Here is a 16,815-nt window from a genome sequence, read left to right on the forward strand (position 1 = left end):
CGCTTTTTTTTTTTTTTTTTACCTTACGATAAATAAAAACACCTTTAAGTAAAAGGTGTGGTATTTGATTGGTATTATTGTTCGAGCGACAATCAATATTACAAAACACGTTGCGTATATGTATCTATGTGCATTGGCGTAACTGCCAATCAATTTTTTTAACAAAAATTGCTTACAAATAATAATAAATCAATAATAATAAAATGAAAATAAAATAAATCGATTAATAATATGAAATTGGATGGAATTGAATAAAAATGAATCAATTCGAATATATATTTATAATCGTTGTACAGTTTAATTGCGATTATTTGTTCGGCTTTTCAATTGTCGCTTGAGCAACGACAGAGAAGCCTTGCAACGGCACATCGATACTATATGGCATACATATGCGCATACGCACATGCGATGGTGTTCTCGAGCGCGCACACGCGTGCGCGTCATTATACTCGCGCACACCTGTGAGAGAATAGTTGAATCCATTTGCAAACAGACGAGGTCACATATATTCGTATGACGAGAAAAACCTATCTCTCGGTACACGCGTGTATCGGGCAAACAAGTGTACGGTCAACAAGCTAGTTGACGCGTAAACGACGTGCTTTTAGCGTCTCAATATTTTAGTGCATTAATCGTGGTACTGTTCGCAGTCATTTTTTTCTGATTTCCTAGCAGTCACATTCCGCTTGATTCATAACCGTACATTAAAACGGAATATTTACGTGTTCAGTTTGACATATGAACACATAAGCATGCGACAATTCGCCTATTTATCCGGCGACATTTTAAATGTTTAAATATTTTGAATCGATGATTTGCACTGTAATTTTATGTAAATTCATTATTGAGAAGAAAACATACGCATTTTCTGTCCAAATCACATCGAATAGTAAATTGTACAATATCGAATCAACTAAACGAACAATTGACGCTACAACAATTGACTGGATGCTCACTTTTCTCGTTTCGATTCATATCTCTGATTACAACAGTCTTTCGTTTGCACATCTACATTTATAATATATTAATTAAAGAATAAGGAAATATTGATATCGTGGATGAAACATTCTATTTGATTTCAAATAGTTTACCAATTGAATCGTATTATTATTTTCTGAAGGTGATACATATTGCTCGCTCGATAGAATGAAGAATATACAATGAACATACCTATCGTGTCAGGAGATATCATCGAAAATGATACCCATAAACTACATTTTATTAGGGTGAGTATCGCATCAAATTTTTTAAATACCCTTTTTATTTCTAATTTTACTAATTGATTTACATTATTTGTTTTGTTTACTAAATATATTACATTTTAATCGAATATATTTCGATTAAAATATACGTTTATATGATACAATAAAATAAAAATATAATTAAAATTTCTTCATTAATATAAAATAATGAATTTAGAAGAAAAAGGAAACTTCAAAATATTTATATGTCTATAACGTTCAATAAATTTCACTGAATTCACTGAATTAAAAATTCAAAAATATTATCTTGATAGAAAACGATATCTAAATTTTTTGCTTATATATATATATATATATAATATAATATATATAATATAATATATATATAATTATTTTATCATAAATAGTAAAATATTTAATATATTTGTTCATTCAACATAACGCATTTATATGATTTTTTTCATTGATTCTACGTTCTTTTTTTCTATGATTTTTTTCATTGATTCTACGTTCTACGATCTTTCAATCATCAATCCAATAACTACATTTTACTTGTACTTTATAAAGTGATTTAAATATAATAACGTGCGTGCACGCGCGCGCGTGTGTGTTGTGTGAGTGTGTGTGTAAAATTGTATTGTTTCTATATGCGCGCGCATGTGTGTACGTAATAATAAAAAATCCTCAAAAAATTACAATAGGTAATAACGAATTAAATAGACACAATTTGCAATCATTTATTTATAATATGTGATTCAAAAAGTAAAATGCATAGCAAATAAAATTTTGATTTTCTCTATTTAGAAATTATAGAGTATTGATCTAAAATAGAATTATTTATTGCAAGCATTTTGAAAAATTACATACAGAAAATTGCAATAAAGAAAATATATATATCTCATTAATCATTAATCTTATAAATTTTCTATAAAAACTTTTAGTAGAAATTTTTATACTTGTTAAGTTGCAAGAGAATTATATAAAATTTAACAATCTTTTTGTTTCATTGTATAAAATGTTGTATAAAACACAATCAAACAGTCAATGTTAATATATGAAAAAAATCATAACATAGATATGGAAATCAAGAAAACATGAATTCAATTTGCTTTAAATAATAAATATATGCATAAAAATGTATGAAATATAAGGATTAGTAAAAATTCGTCAAGAGACGATCATTTCAAATTATAAAAAATTTATGAAAGATTTTATAAAACAATCGAAAGATTGCTGAAATTCATATATTAAATAAATATGATAAATTGATTTACAACTCATCATAAAATTAATAAATTAATCTAACTCATAATAAAATCTCAGATTGTAAATTTCAAAATAATTCAATTATATTCAGATTTAAAAAAAAAGCGCGAATAATTTTTTAAAACATTTATTAATGTTATAATTTAATAATATTAAAAAACGAAATAACCGATAGTGACCGAAAGAGAGCGTAGTCGGTCGGATTGTCACGAATCGAAGCGAAATTTGCCGAATGAGAAAAGAGATCCGATCGGTCATTAACTAGAATAAATTGTGGAAGGTGAAAAATTGGTGGATTATATTGTGCGCGTTATTCGTCTTTTGATCGATATCGAGCCAATAGTAATTTTCTTGGTTAGTCTTTTCTTCTCTCGTGTTCTTTCTTATATATATATATATATATCCCCTCTTATTCCTCTCATTAGTTCGTTTGATACTCCCTCCTTTGCGCGAGCAACACCGTTCGTCGGCTTGGGAATTCCGCTTTCTCATAGAAAAGAAATGCATCGCGGAAATATCGAATGCATCTATTTCTATAACATCTCATTCAGTTAAATTTTTAATTTTATCGTATTGAATGTATTTGTTTACGCGAGTGAAATGTGAAGAGATACATTTGTTACTAATTTATTTAGTGTTTTTTACTATGCAATTGATTATAGAAGGACATGGATTTATCGGTGTTCAATTAATCGGTATGCGTAATTGAGAAGCATCGATCATTTTGAGCTATTTTTTGAGAAAGAATCTTGATTATTAGCATCCGTTAGTGTCCGTTATATCATCTATTTGTTCATATTAATTAGTGAATTAGCGAATAATCTTTTTTAAGATCAGAAAAACAGATAAAAATAAAAAATTTAAAGAACAGTACAATCTGTGATACAATATTATAAGAAGAATAATCTATAAATTTATCAAATTCGGTTGTTTTTAATAATAACCAAAAACTCAAAACTATGCTGATTCTTCCAGATTTAAGATTACAGGTAAATCAAAATCATTCATATATCGTTTTCTTATAATGCAACTTTTTTTTCTATCATAAATTTTAAAAAGTAAAAAGCTTATTTGTTAAATAATTAATTTATTTTCAAAAAAAAGATTATCATCAAAAATGAAAATATTATCTGCATAATCGATGAAAATAATAAAAATTAAAACGACAGGAGAGTACAAAATCTAAAGACGAAATAATGAATGAAAATTGCATTTCCTGTTTCATAAGTATGAAAAGCTATAGCATGCTTCAGATTCGATAGAATATACCTCGTCTACTGAACTCAAGTGGCGATACCCACGCGTAACGAAAAACCACTACAAAACTATAAAAACGTTAGCGTTTATTTCCTTTCGTTTCTTTGAACACTACTTAACCATAATTATTTCCAAATAATTGAAGCGATATTGTAAACATATTTAAAATTTGTTAGGTAAATAATCTTTTAATATATGAAAATTAGATTTATAAAAATGTAGATTGAATATCATAATATTTTGTATCTTTGTATCAAACTTGTTCTCTTTTTGATTTTCACGAAAAAAAAAAAAATAGAACATATTGCAGAAAGCAATTATGTATAAAAAACTATTAAAATGGCAACAGTAAGATCTTTGACTATTTTTATTATTACATACATCTTATTCGATTTCTATCCCGATTTCTTATGATAAAAAACTAAACACAGAATAGCTAATTGATTAGAACGCTTTAAATAATAAATAATTTAAAAGATATTTAATATCATTGAATTAATAAATGAAATCGGTAGTCAAGTATGAAGCATGCCGACCTTAAAATTACATTTTTATGTAGCTGGCCGCACCCGGTAAGATAGAACGAACGTTATCCTTCTCCCCACCATCAATCAGTTTCTCTCCTTTCACCAAGAATTTTCGTTCCATGAAGTCGGTTGAAGAAGCTGTAAGGCATGGTATGCCATAAGATAAAGAAAAAATATTTTATAAATAAATGTATTTCTTCATTTTTCGAATTGATATTATGATTTACTAAATTATTAGGAATAAAATAAATTAATACTAAACTAAACTAACATATGAAGAGAATAAGAATATATATAGAATGAGCAAAAAGAATAAAAAAAGATAGAATGAAAATAACACGTTATTTATTGAGGATTTTGTTTCGTTAAAGCTTTCGCAGAGAATGCTTTAATATACAAATTAATTGAATTGTAGATTAAAATGTGTATAATCGTTTACGTTTTATTGACGAGTTATGAAATAAGTAAAACTTAAATACATGATCACAATCACAAGTATCAAGCATACCATATCTTGAAAATCTATATAATCTTCAATGAATTTTTTATGTAGACTGTTGCTTCTCGCTCGACGAAGTTTATTTTCTATTCTCAACAACGTACTGACATGAAATAGTGATCGAAATAAATGATGTGATTACGAGATTAAATGCTATGTTAATGAACTTATGCATATTTTTTCTTTCGGAAAATCATACATTCTTCCAATCAACTTCGTTGAATAAATAAGAAAAGAGAAAGAACTCTGCAAAATTATTGTATCATTACAATATTTGCGAATAGAAAAAGCTTCTTATTATTCAGAAGATAGAGAAATATTTCAAGAATTCTCTACGAAAAAATGTTTCGGGATGAAAAAAAATTTCTTTTTAATCCGGAGAATAATAAATCACTCATACATGTATAATTTAATCGTTTTTAACGAGCCCAAGTTTGATTCATACTCAGTTTATCTAAGCTCTTCTGTCATTCATATATCTTTTTTTTTTATTTCATTGTAATACAACATAATTGTTGATCTTAATATCAGTGTCCACTTGCAGTACAAATTAAAATTGCATGTTCAATTGATTGTACAGGGTTCCGATCCTAGAGTGGCTACATGTCGAGGAAAACTACAGAACAAACGAAGCAAATTGAATCAAGAGATTAATAAAGAGCTTCGATTGCGAGCCGGCGCAGAAAATCTTTTTAAGTAACTATCTTTCTTCTTATATATATCTTACTACTACTCAATTACATACAATTATACATTATTTTACTTTATATTTCAGAGCAACAACAAATAGGAAATTGAGAGAAACTGTTGCGTTGGAATTGAGTTTCGTTAATTCAAACTTGCAATTACTAAAGGAACAACTTGCCGAATTAAACAGTTCAGTTGAATTGTATCAAAATGGTGATAGGTTTGTGAAATGTTTTTATATTGATTCGACACAGCTTAAATTCACTTAACTTTATATTTGTATATGTATATTTGTATATATATATGTGTATTTTTAGCGAAGAACCGGCAATGCCAATGATACCATTAGGTCTAAAAGAAACCAAAGATATAGACTTTCAGGATCCATTCAAGGTGAGTATTTTATATGAAAGTCATTCTCTTTCATTCAAGTGGTGGTATCTCTAAATTATTATCGCAGCAAATCTCTTCATTTTTTGATTTTACTACTTGATTATTGACAATTGTCTTATTGATCGATGGATTGACAATTTTCAAAAAATCTAAATCATTTTCTGGACCAATTTCTAAATATTCCCGTACACTCATTGTTAATCGTCGTTCGATTGTTGTATATCGATCGGGATTTTGTTTAGTTATCTTTTTATTATTAGAGAATATCGTAGATAATCCATTTAAACGTGGCATCATTACTATAAGCTTGCCGTTCGTCGTATTTCTTCGTGCCGTGCTGCCATTTACTGATACTTCACAGGGTAAAGTCAATTGTAATATTTTCTCTTTTATAGTTACGCGCACGTAATCAGGATGCACATCTACATCTACGTAACAAGTGTCCAAATATCTAAATTCATAATAATATTCGAGTATTAATTATTGATTAATTATATTAAAGTATTATATATACTACATAGAGCAATATACATAATATACATATAATACATACCTATATAAAGCAATCTCTAAAACAATGTGATCCCTATCTTCCTCTTCATTCAACTTGAAAGATACTTTTGGCTGATTAATGTTATAGGGTTTGCCTTTGGAATCAAATAATTTTAATTTATAAGTAGTTCGTGATTCAATTATTTGATCCTTTTTCCGATTTTTTTGTGTTTGTTTTCGCAAAAATCGTTCCGCAATAGCGATGCGTTCTTCCGGTGTGTGACGACTAATTTGATTCCAAAATAATTCATCTTCCTTTTCTTCTTTGTCCTCTACTTGCTTATCCTCTTCATTTTCATTTTTTTCTTTATCTGCATCTTTCTATAAATAGATAATATATTAATATAATTAAATTATTATCTCTTCATGAAATCAAAAAAAATTTGCTTACTTGATTTTTCTGTGATTTTATTTGCTCGCGATAACTTAATAATTCAGCTTCTCTTTTTATCTTATGTTTCATACAACTTCTAACAATTTCCCCTTCGATTTCAGCATAATGTTGTAATGCTTTTATGCGATCCGATCTTTCAATTGGTGTTCCATCAAGCTCCTTTAATTGTATCAATGTTGCAATTACATATTCTCTATAACCTTGATAATCCGCACACGGATTTCCCATCAAAAACAGCTGTTCCAATTGTTCGTTATATCTGTGATACATTGAAATAATTATATTAATGCCTCTATAAATGGATCGTGAGAGAAATGGATTTTTAACTATCAGTTCATAAATCTTCATCCAACAAAAAGATGATTATTTCATCAAAAATCATCAATCGTAATCAGTTAATTATAATTTAATACATTTTGGTAGCATAAACCAAGAATATGAGTGTTTTATATATCGCGTATTGCATATTTACGTATTTTCTGAGTCAAAATAAAAATTGTATATTTTATGATTACAATTGAATGCAATTGACTATATAAACAAAACACGTTTTAATATAAAAATTATATATATAAATATTCATATTATAAATATCATCATTATAAATATAAATATTCATGAATTGCCATTTGTCATATGCAGAAAATAGAATATGCTAGCAATGCGATACAATGTTTAGTATCGATTTAGTATCATTATACGGTAATGAGGATTAAAAATATGATTAATAGATAAAACATAACATATAAAATCATCCAGCCAACTTTGATGAAGAAAATATGGTGTATAATGTACAGATATTTTCCTGACCTTAAACATAATTAATTTAGAAAAAAAATTGAATTTTTTTTTATAAAAATATAAAAAAGTTTCAATGACTTGACATGATTTGACTGAATTTTGACATATTGTCATGAATTTTGATATGTTATCATTTTTCGATTAATTTTTCCTTGTAATTTAATTGTATATATTTCAACAACAATACCTTAAACTTTTGATCCCTCGAAGATCACCAATAAAGTTAACAGTTAAATCCAATTTTTTCAAACTCTCAAGCCCTTCCAAATTTTCAATTACTTCTATATTATTCAGAGCTAAATTCAAATATTCTAACCTTTTAAATTTGCTTAGATTTTCAATTTTTGATATGAGATTATTCTGCAATAATAGAATCTTCATATGTCTGCATGTTTTGTCGATTAATTCGATCTTCACGATATTTTCTTGATGCAATGCGATCTCTTCAAGTGTTGAAATCTCGCCCTCATTATGTTCCGAACGTTTTCGTAATAAATCGAGCGTGATTCTCGACATTTTGTACATATAACGCGAATTCTCGTGGTCGCTAAGCAATTAATATCGAACTTGTCAAACAATGCAATTGTTTATTATTTTATTAATTTCTATTTTATTTCTATTTTATTTATATTTATCACATGTATTATGTAATGTATTATTATTTATTAATGTATTATTACTGTACTTATATATATTGCGTTACAGGATTTCATTCTCGAACATTATAGCGAAGATGGAGTAAATTATGAAGAGGCAATAGCAGATCTAATGGAGACTAGACAGGTGAGCTACTAATAGTTGAATTCCGACAAAATGGAATAAAATAAAAAAAAATAATTGAATTTCTTTTCTATTGTTTAAAGGCAACACGTACACCGACCAGAGATACTGCAGGTATTGCATTGTTGTTGCGGTATTACAATCAATTATACTTCGTTGAGCGAAGATTTTTTCCTCCTGATCGAAGTCTTGGCATCTATTTCGAATGGTTCGACTCGTTGACAGGAGTTCCGAGTTGCCAACGAACTGTCGCGTTTGAGAAGGCTTCAATTTTATTTAATGCTGCTGCTCTTTATACTCAATTGGCTGCGAAACAAGATCGTTTGTCCACACGAGGCTTAGATCAGGCGATTGACGCCTTTCTTCGAGCCGCTGGTACTTTTCGTTATATATACGAAAATTTTACCAATGCACCGAGTATGGATCTTGGACCGGATATGCTGGAGATGCTTGTTCAACTGATGCTGGTAATGACACGTTCGTAGTTTTGTTACACACGTTTTAAATTCATCACAAAATAAATGATTATAATCAAATGAATAGAATGCATTTCGAGTGTTTTGTTTAACATGCATTTTATTATTCTCGTTTCAGGCCCAAGCGAGAGAATGTTTGTTCGAAAAACTAGAACTTCAATCAAAAGATGGAAGGAGTATTGATGTTTCATTGGATCTCGCGCAGGAAGCGTCACAGGTAGCGACCGTCAAAATTTTACTTACGCGTGAATCTAATACGCCTATATTTCGCTTAGATCCCCGAACCATTTTACCGAACGTATGACCTGCGTACGGTCATCAATTGCCTAGGTTGCGGCTGTCTACAGCGACGTCCATGGATTGATCTCGCGCGAACCAGTCCGTGACTACGTTCCAGAAACCTGGATTTCATTGATCTTGGTAAAACGCGAACATCACATGGCTCTCGCACATAAGCATCTTGCACTTGGATTGTTCGATCGATCAATTTCCGAATGGAGAGCGGAAACTAAATTAGCGCTCGAACACATACAAAAGAGTGATGGCAAAACGCAACTGGATATAATCGTGCCACGAGAGGAAAATGAAAGGAAGTTATTAGGTGTGTTGCTAATTATTACCAATTTTTAGTTGATCTCTTTCTGCTCGATTTTATTTCTTTTTTATTCTACTCTATCCAATTCAATTGGATTCAATCTTTGATCTTAATCGATTTAAATGTTTCAGCGAAAGCACATCTCAGGGAAGCTTTAGTTTTACACGAAGAAAGTCAGAGATTGCAAAGAATGTGTAGAGACTTAAAAGCAAAGCAAGCGCTTGCCAAAGTTTTGAAAAGGATACAAGAATCAACAGTAGAAGATTATAATAGAATTAAAAATGAAGATGATTTTCGAGAATTAGATCCACCTGATATTATAGGTAAATGGAGAGATTGCATGGAGGAAAAGCAGAAGATATATATTCATTAACAACGCGAATAATGATATCTATATTTTTATCACAGCATCCACAAAGTTCCAATTGAGCATAACTCATCCGGATTTTGGACAACATGGAGTCGAAGATCTTTTCAAATCATTAGGCCCAGTTGCCATATTTTCGGCAAAAAGACATTGGACTGTACCACGATTAATACAGCTTCAAAGAGGACCTGAAGGCGAAGGATTCGGTTTTAGTGTTCGAGGAGATTCTCCTGTAATAATAGCTGCAGTTGATCACAATTCTTTGGCCGATGTAAGTATATACATATATAGGATGTATATATGTGATGATTAATATATTCTTGGAATATTTTTGAAATCAATTTTAAAAATTAAAATAAATTGTTATACAAAAATATAGTTTAAAATTTAATAACATATTAAATACTATATAAGTATATTTTATATTCAACTCAAGCTAAATGACTAGAAGTTTTATAAATCTAATCTCTAAACTCTAAAGAAATCAGGATGTGCTTCATATATTACTGATTTTAATAAAGATATTCCATAAATTGTATATAATTATAATAAAAAAATATATTTTTTTTTAAATTTATTGAATTAAAAAGATATTAAGAATAAAAATATGCAATCTTTGAAGATAATAATTTTTTTTTTTACTTTGATGTATTTGCAAATTAAATTATAAATAATTGAAATTTTAATAACATAAAACAAAATTAAAAAAGAGTGAGATAGCTTTATCTCTATTACATTCCTATCTCATTTCACCTAATATTTATAATATGCAATAAATTGCTTATAATTTAATAAATAAATTTCAACATTTTTTTTATATTAATTTATATTTATTTTTCTAGAATCGATTTAGATTCACAAAGATATTCACAAATATATTAATAGATTATATTTTTAATTTTTATTTTATTTTATTGATTCTTTTTATTCTTTTTAAAGAATTCTGCACATTAAAAAGCTTTGTAATAAATTTATAATTGAATTATTTTTTTTTCTTTAGTTGGGTGGTATGAAGGAAGGTGATTTTATAGTAGGAATTGGTGATAAAGATGTAAAATGGTCATCACATGAACAAGTAGTTCGATTGATCAAGCAATCTGGCGATTTTATCAATTTAAAATTGGTCACACCTATGGATAGAAATTATTTAAAGGTAAAAAACTTAAAAGACAAAGATTCTGAATTATAATGATTAAGAAAAATGATTTATAACAATCAAAAATTTATTATCGATTTTAGAAACCAGGTAAAATTAACCAGCAGGATAAAGGAAGTGTTTCAGCGAGTAGTTCTTCCGGAATTTCTTCTGGTCAACCAAGTCCTGCTGGTTCTGTTACCACTGCTCATGTAATTAAGAAACTGCCATGGAATCCATTTAAAAAGTCAGCTACGCAGCGTGATAGCAGGGACCTGACATTTGATAATGTAATTCTCAGATGACTCTTTAGATATCATGATATATGGCTATTGTAATTGGAATTTTCGAACAAACTTTGAAAATAATATGAAAATATTTAATATTCATGTTTTAAGTTTTGACTTTCGTTGATAATTCTATTACGATTGATTTCAACATCGCAATTCTCGCGTTATAAAACTCGTATCTTTCTCAACAATTATATGATTCTTCCTATCAAACTCAACAAATACATATAATATACATACACACATAAAATATAAATTGTAAACATATTGTATATGAACAAAAATTTATCGTTTGTCATATCAAAATACAATAATATCCAAATAAACAATAAAAATATTGACATACATTTACAAATGTATGCATATATATTATATACCAATTATATTTTGTTCACAAAAAAAAAAATAATTCATTATATTACCTCTTTTTCCTATAATTATCTTATAATATAGATTCTATTAAAAAAATTAAGTTAATCATAGTAATTATTCTATAATTTAACAAAAATATAAATTCTGATAAAGCTTCAAAATAAATTAATTTTAGATAAAATTTTTTCGTATATATATTAATCGAACAACTTGAAAAATAATAAAATTGATGTAAAATAAGCGTAAAATATATACAAGTTAAAAATGAATAGAAAGGCACAATTCCGAATGGAATCGAATCACGACTTTCACCAAATCAAGAAATCAAATAGTATACAATTGATTATGTAAGTAAGCGAGAAAAAACTTCATATATAATATGTAATTATAATTAATCATTAAATAAATATTGACATTATTGAAACAATCTTTCTCAAAAGATTCGAATTGATGAAAAAAAAGTAAGAAAAAATAGAATATAAAAAATTATAAAATGGTTAAACATAAAACGATTTAATAATAATTATCGATTATAATTCCAATAGCTCTATTCTGGAAGATTTTATCAAATCTTCTTTTGTCATTGAAATGTTGCTTTCAATGACGATATAAATTTTATAAATTTCTTAATGTTTTGTCGCATAACATAGTTTCAATATTTAACGATTCGATCGAAAGAAGATTTATGGTGAAAATAAAATATAATTATGAAAAGGAAGTGAATTCTCAATGACATAGTAAATAGTAGACATTTGTAAATAAAAATTTAAATTTAAAAAAGTTCTGATTATTCAAAAAATAAATGCATTATTCATAAAATCATTTTATTGTAATTTCAAAAATAGCAAACAATTATGTTTCAATTTGATTTTTCAATAATTTTTTTAAAAGATTATAAGTATTTTTCTTTTTTTTTTTAAAGATATTTAAGTATTTAGTATTATATTAAGTATTAAAGATTATAAGTATTTTTCGTATATATGTCAAATCTTTTAATTATTCAGAAATAAAATTAAACTAAAAAGAAAAAAAGAATAAAATTGAAAAGAAGAAAAAGAATAGAATGATAAATACGGGAAAAGTAGAAGAAGCAGTAAGAATAATGCATGATCTTAAATTGATTGTACAGATAACTAAGCGGATCATTTCAATCCAAGTCAGTCAAAAAGCAAGATTTTTTTCTGGAACATATTTTTTGATGCGAATCATAATTTGATCGAAAAATTTGATGAAATTGTATATTTTCATATAATTATAAAAATACAATCACTTAATTATACCGTAATTACATTTTTAATTAATTCTAATAATATCACAAATAAAAAAATAGAATATAATAATATTTCAATTTTGCAGATATTTATATAATTTTATATAATTTTCATTAATGCATGTCTTTTTATTGTATTTGTGACGAAATCAAATTTCATTATCATAAGAATGTGTGTCTAGAAATAAATGAAATTTGTGTAATTATTTACTTTTAATTAACAAAAAACATCAATATAAATATTGAATAAAAAATTCAAAAATAAAAAACGCGGTGAAGAAATATAAGAATAGTTTTCTCGCAAATAAATCAATGTTGAACTTTCTCCTTGATGAACTATCAAATGGCGTAAGAATTTGTCGAGTCTTATAATCATTGGTAGCTCGGTTAAAATTCGAACGAACAAAACGAGGACGCGGGATCAGAGAAAGGGTAAAAAAGTGAAGGGAAAGGAGGAAGAGGAGAAGGAGTAAGAGTAGGAGTAGAAGTAACATTAGTATGTAGCAGCTGCAGTAACAACATAACGAGAACAAGAAGGAGGTTGAGAAGCAAGAAAAAAAAAAATAAAAAGAAAAAGAGAAAAAGAGAGGAACTAAAAACACGAATCTATTCATGAGGAAAGTGCTATTCTGATACTCATCTGCTAGTTCTTTCGTACATCGATGATGGCCAAGTTAAAAGAAGAGAATTACGGATGTGCATTAAGCGAAGCCACGAAAACGATCGCTCGTTTTGAACTTCGTGAAGACGATGCTACTAGGGAAGAAGCACTGAAACAATTCAGACACTGGATCCAAAAGCATCCAAATATCAAGCATTGTAGAACAGATGCAGCCTTTCTTCTCAGATTTCTCAGAACCAAGAAATTCAGTGTACCGATGGCAGAAGAAATGCTCGAACGTTACCTGACTATTAGACAAATGTATCCAAACTGGTTTCAAAATCTCGACATTGAAGATAGAGATATCGAAGCTATAATAGATGCTGGTTATCTGATACCATTGATGGAACGTGATCGTCACGGTCGACGAGTGATTCTTTCTTGCGCTGGTAAGTAATATTCGTTTCTAAGCTCCGTTCTAAATGTTAATTCCAAGTCCGAAATTATTTTTCTATTTTCTTTTTCTTCTCTATTTCATTCACTTCTTCTTCTTTTATTTCTTCTCGTTACATATTTATTATATATTTCACATGATAAAAAATATATTTTTTTTCATAGGACGCTTTGATCCATACAAATATACATCTGCTCAAATGGCTCGAGCTCACAGCCTCGTCGTGGAAGCTTTAATGGATGATGAAGAAAATCAAGTGCGTGGATATACACACATTAATGATGAATCTGGATTAACAATGGGTCATCTCAGTGCTTGGTCTCTAACAGATATTCGTAATATGTTACGATGCATCCAAAATAGTACACCCATGAGACACAAAGAAACGCATTTTGTTAATATTCCAACTTGTGCAATCAAGATCATCGAGTTTGGCATTTCTCTTCTCAACGATAAGTTAAAAAGTCGAATTTTGGTATGTAAAGATATGATTAAATTCTTTCAAGTTTGTTAATTTCATTATATTTTCAATTAAGGTACATAAGAGTTTGGATGAATTAAAAAATGCTATTGATCCAAGTATTTTACCTAAAGAATATGGAGGAGAAATTCCACTCTCTGAGATGATTGGTATATACACATATTTAATTATCATTATTTAATTATTAATTTGATATTAATCATTTAATTAAAAGATTGCGTTTCAATATTAGTGTTAATTTTAATTTTGTTTTCCAGCCAATTTCAAAAAAACTTTGAAGGAACAAAGGAATCGAATAAAAGATCTCGATGATATGTATATTGAAATTTCATCGACAGATTGCCAGTATGTTTCAAACAATGATTTGTGTGGTATATCTGGTTTTTTCCGTAAATTAGAAGTTGATTGACAATTTTTTTTTCTCATTAAAAAATCATTCCCTTTTTCATTATTTCACATTCAACTGAAACTTGAAGTTATTTGTGTGCGCCTAGATAAATACCTTTTATTTTATGTTCAGATCAAGAACTCTCCTGCCGGTGGTATTAGTTACCTATTAATTGTTTCAATTTACATACAATATAGCATTTGTAATATATGACATATACTGTACATCCTTTAAAAAAATAATTTTATACATCGACGCAGAAGTAGTAAGATAACAAATATCGATGCGTGAATCGAACAAGATGCACAAGTTGCAATCATGAAACAATGTATACTCAAAAAATATATATCGAAAAAAAAGCATTTTACATTCGATTTCGAATGAAAATTTTTTTTACAATTATATAATATAACTTAATTTAAAGATTGAAATATTTCAATGACACATGTAACATATGTTAAAATATATATTGTATCAATACTCTGTTTTCCCTTGTTCCCTTTCATTTTATTTTTATTAAGCTTCATTAACATTTACAAGCTCGCAATCGTACAGAATTTCTTTTAAAAATTCTGTACTCGCAGGCGCTGTGGTGTAGAGATTTCCTGTAATATACACAACGGTGCCATGACCGTTTTGAACTGTTCAATCATGTGAAATTGATAAATCTTCGATAAATAATGGAGTAGTTTATAATTACAAATAAAACATTATATAGCTTATGCTTACTTACCCAAAAAATTCTTTGCATTATTATCGTATAAAATAATTTTACAATTGTTTCTATGTAATATTTTAAATCCTAAACATCGAAATCGCTCATCCGTTTTGTAAAGAGTATTATTTTTTTGTAAATTTAAATGTGGTTGTCCACTAAATGGATTGATGAAATCTGCCCAATAACCCATTCTCCTTAATTTTGCACAAATATCTGAAGCTGCTAATACAAACTATAAATAAAAGGAAAAACATACTTTGCCAAACATATGAAATGAGTGACAGTTTATGATTAAAATATAAGCCATATTCTTTACATTTTACATACTCACATATTTAGCTAGTTTCTCAGTTTCTATTTCTTTGTTCCATTTCATAACTTTAAAATTAATTGATTGACTGATAGTAATTATAGTAAGTTGTGGAGAACCAACATCTAAACATCCAGGAAATAATTCCTCTATACCTTTTCTCAACAGTAAAGGGCATTCTTGTGCAACACAATGAAGCATTGAATGTTGAGTCCCTTTCAAACGATTTGATCGAGGAGCAGGTTTTTCTTTAGAATCATCTATCGATATCTGTTTATCATTGTCATGAAAATCAACTAATTGCGTTCTAACTTGAATAGTTGTGGTTACATCTGACCAACCAGGGCCAATGCTTCCCGGTAAATAAAATCTGAATCCTCTAGGTGTTAAAAGCTCCCAATTAGAATTTATTCCAAGCATAGCACCATCCACATCTAAAAAAAAATAACAATAAATATAAAAAACAAATTTTTTAAAATAAACAAATTTAAACTTTAATAATAATATTTACCATTCAAGTTTTCACTATTTGCTTGAACGATTTTGTATGAGTTTGTGCTTTTATTGCTACGTCGAGAATAGCAACCCTTTGATAATATATTAAACAGAATTGTGGTATTATTTTTCTTGACATATTTTACACAAAGCATCTGAAAAAAATGACATCGTGTAGGTTATGTTTTATATATTCTTTTTTATATATGAATAATCAGTAAATAATTACTATTGAATTGCTTACAACTGAGCTGCGATTAAATTAGTTTCATGGAAAAAATATAAACGTTACTGTTAAGTCACGATTCACATGCTGAATTAAAAATTTCTTTTTCCAAGATATCGTTATATGATTCAATTATCTAACCTTACGTAGAGAATTAGTCGTTTTGATCACTCGTATCCAACTATGTAACGATATCAAGCGCAATATTCTTCGCGCATCAATCAGATTTAACGAAAAGAAATAGACATTTCATCACTAGATGGCATAATACGTTATGTT

At 28.0% G+C, this 16,815-nt stretch overlaps 4 protein-coding genes across 8 annotated transcripts; 2 read left to right on the forward strand and 2 right to left on the reverse strand.

Moving 5' to 3' along the window:
• Nucleotides 1–364: 364 nt before the first annotated feature.
• On the forward strand, nucleotides 365–11,550 carry LOC122720775 (rhophilin-2). Of its 2 annotated transcripts, XM_043947742.1 has the most exons (13): nucleotides 365–637; nucleotides 1,121–1,226; nucleotides 5,332–5,447; nucleotides 5,527–5,658; nucleotides 5,756–5,831; nucleotides 8,284–8,361; nucleotides 8,442–8,825; nucleotides 8,953–9,051; nucleotides 9,165–9,435; nucleotides 9,561–9,752; nucleotides 9,838–10,067; nucleotides 10,797–10,949; nucleotides 11,036–11,550. In XM_043947742.1, the coding sequence occupies exons 2-13, from the start codon at nucleotides 1,161–1,163 to the stop codon at nucleotides 11,234–11,236; spliced, it is 1,998 nt and encodes a 665-aa protein (XP_043803677.1). In that variant the 5' UTR covers nucleotides 365–637; nucleotides 1,121–1,160; the 3' UTR covers nucleotides 11,237–11,550. The 2 variants fall into 2 exon arrangements, with proteins under 2 accessions (XP_043803677.1, XP_043803678.1); XM_043947743.1 differs by lacking the exons at nucleotides 365–637; nucleotides 1,121–1,226 and adding an exon at nucleotides 2,846–3,457.
• On the reverse strand, nucleotides 5,763–8,275 carry LOC122720776 (dynein axonemal assembly factor 11). Its single transcript, XM_043947744.1, has 4 exons — nucleotides 7,766–8,275; nucleotides 6,775–7,036; nucleotides 6,385–6,704; nucleotides 5,763–6,282 (listed from the first exon to the last, which is right to left on the reverse strand). Exons 1-4 carry the CDS (start codon nucleotides 8,101–8,103, stop codon nucleotides 5,862–5,864), a joined length of 1,341 nt encoding a protein of 446 aa, XP_043803679.1. The 5' UTR covers nucleotides 8,104–8,275; the 3' UTR covers nucleotides 5,763–5,861.
• Nucleotides 11,551–13,029: 1,479 nt separating the features above from the next.
• On the forward strand, nucleotides 13,030–15,278 carry LOC122720655 (clavesin-2). The gene is made up of 4 exons (XM_043947468.1): nucleotides 13,030–13,913; nucleotides 14,083–14,393; nucleotides 14,455–14,548; nucleotides 14,657–15,278. Exons 1-4 carry the CDS (start codon nucleotides 13,526–13,528, stop codon nucleotides 14,806–14,808), a joined length of 945 nt encoding a protein of 314 aa, XP_043803403.1. The 5' UTR covers nucleotides 13,030–13,525; the 3' UTR covers nucleotides 14,809–15,278.
• Nucleotides 15,275–16,809, reverse strand: LOC122720653 (cobalamin trafficking protein CblD). Of its 4 annotated transcripts, none has more exons than XM_043947465.1 (5): nucleotides 16,678–16,809; nucleotides 16,327–16,465; nucleotides 15,837–16,249; nucleotides 15,521–15,737; nucleotides 15,275–15,428 (listed from the first exon to the last, which is right to left on the reverse strand). In XM_043947465.1, the coding sequence occupies exons 2-5, from the start codon at nucleotides 16,463–16,465 to the stop codon at nucleotides 15,304–15,306; spliced, it is 894 nt and encodes a 297-aa protein (XP_043803400.1). In that variant the 5' UTR covers nucleotides 16,678–16,809; the 3' UTR covers nucleotides 15,275–15,303. The 4 variants fall into 4 exon arrangements, with proteins under 4 accessions (XP_043803400.1, XP_043803399.1, XP_043803398.1 ...); XM_043947464.1 differs by having other exon boundaries at nucleotides 16,540–16,745; XM_043947463.1 differs by having other exon boundaries at nucleotides 16,555–16,735.
• Nucleotides 16,810–16,815: the final 6 nt, after the last annotated feature.

Source organism: Apis laboriosa, unplaced genomic scaffold (genome assembly GCF_014066325.1).
Source record: "Apis laboriosa isolate Shangri-la unplaced genomic scaffold, ASM1406632v1 scaffold1321_cov151, whole genome shotgun sequence".
Lineage (NCBI taxonomy): Eukaryota > Metazoa > Arthropoda > Insecta > Hymenoptera > Apidae > Apis > Apis laboriosa.

Excerpts from the sequence above, each read along its gene's own strand:
- LOC122720775 (XM_043947742.1), top strand. The coding sequence starts at position 1,161 with ATGAACATACCTATCGTGTCAGGAGATATCATCGAAAATGATACCCAT. Across the intron at positions 1,227-5,331 it reads ATAAACTACATTTTATTAGG|GGTTCCGATCCTAGAGTGGC; the intron begins GTGAGTATCGCA and ends TTGATTGTACAG. Across the intron at positions 8,826-8,952 it reads TGCTTGTTCAACTGATGCTG|GCCCAAGCGAGAGAATGTTT; the intron begins GTAATGACACGT and ends TTCTCGTTTCAG.
- LOC122720776 (XM_043947744.1), bottom strand. The coding sequence starts at position 8,103 with ATGTACAAAATGTCGAGAATCACGCTCGATTTATTACGAAAACGTTCG. Across the intron at positions 6,705-6,774 it reads TAAAATCACAGAAAAATCAA|AAAGATGCAGATAAAGAAAA; the intron begins GTAAGCAAATTT and ends ATCTATTTATAG. Across the intron at positions 6,283-6,384 it reads TTAGAGATTGCTTTATATAG|ATATTTGGACACTTGTTACG; the intron begins GTATGTATTATA and ends TTATGAATTTAG.
- LOC122720655 (XM_043947468.1), top strand. The coding sequence starts at position 13,526 with ATGATGGCCAAGTTAAAAGAAGAGAATTACGGATGTGCATTAAGCGAA. Across the intron at positions 13,914-14,082 it reads AGTGATTCTTTCTTGCGCTG|GACGCTTTGATCCATACAAA; the intron begins GTAAGTAATATT and ends TTTTTTTCATAG. Across the intron at positions 14,549-14,656 it reads TCCACTCTCTGAGATGATTG|CCAATTTCAAAAAAACTTTG; the intron begins GTATATACACAT and ends TTTGTTTTCCAG.
- LOC122720653 (XM_043947465.1), bottom strand. The coding sequence starts at position 16,465 with ATGCTTTGTGTAAAATATGTCAAGAAAAATAATACCACAATTCTGTTT. Across the intron at positions 16,250-16,326 it reads AAATAGTGAAAACTTGAATG|ATGTGGATGGTGCTATGCTT; the intron begins GTAAATATTATT and ends ATTTTTTTTTAG. Across the intron at positions 15,429-15,520 it reads TAATGCAAAGAATTTTTTGG|TTCAAAACGGTCATGGCACC; the intron begins GTAAGTAAGCAT and ends ATGATTGAACAG.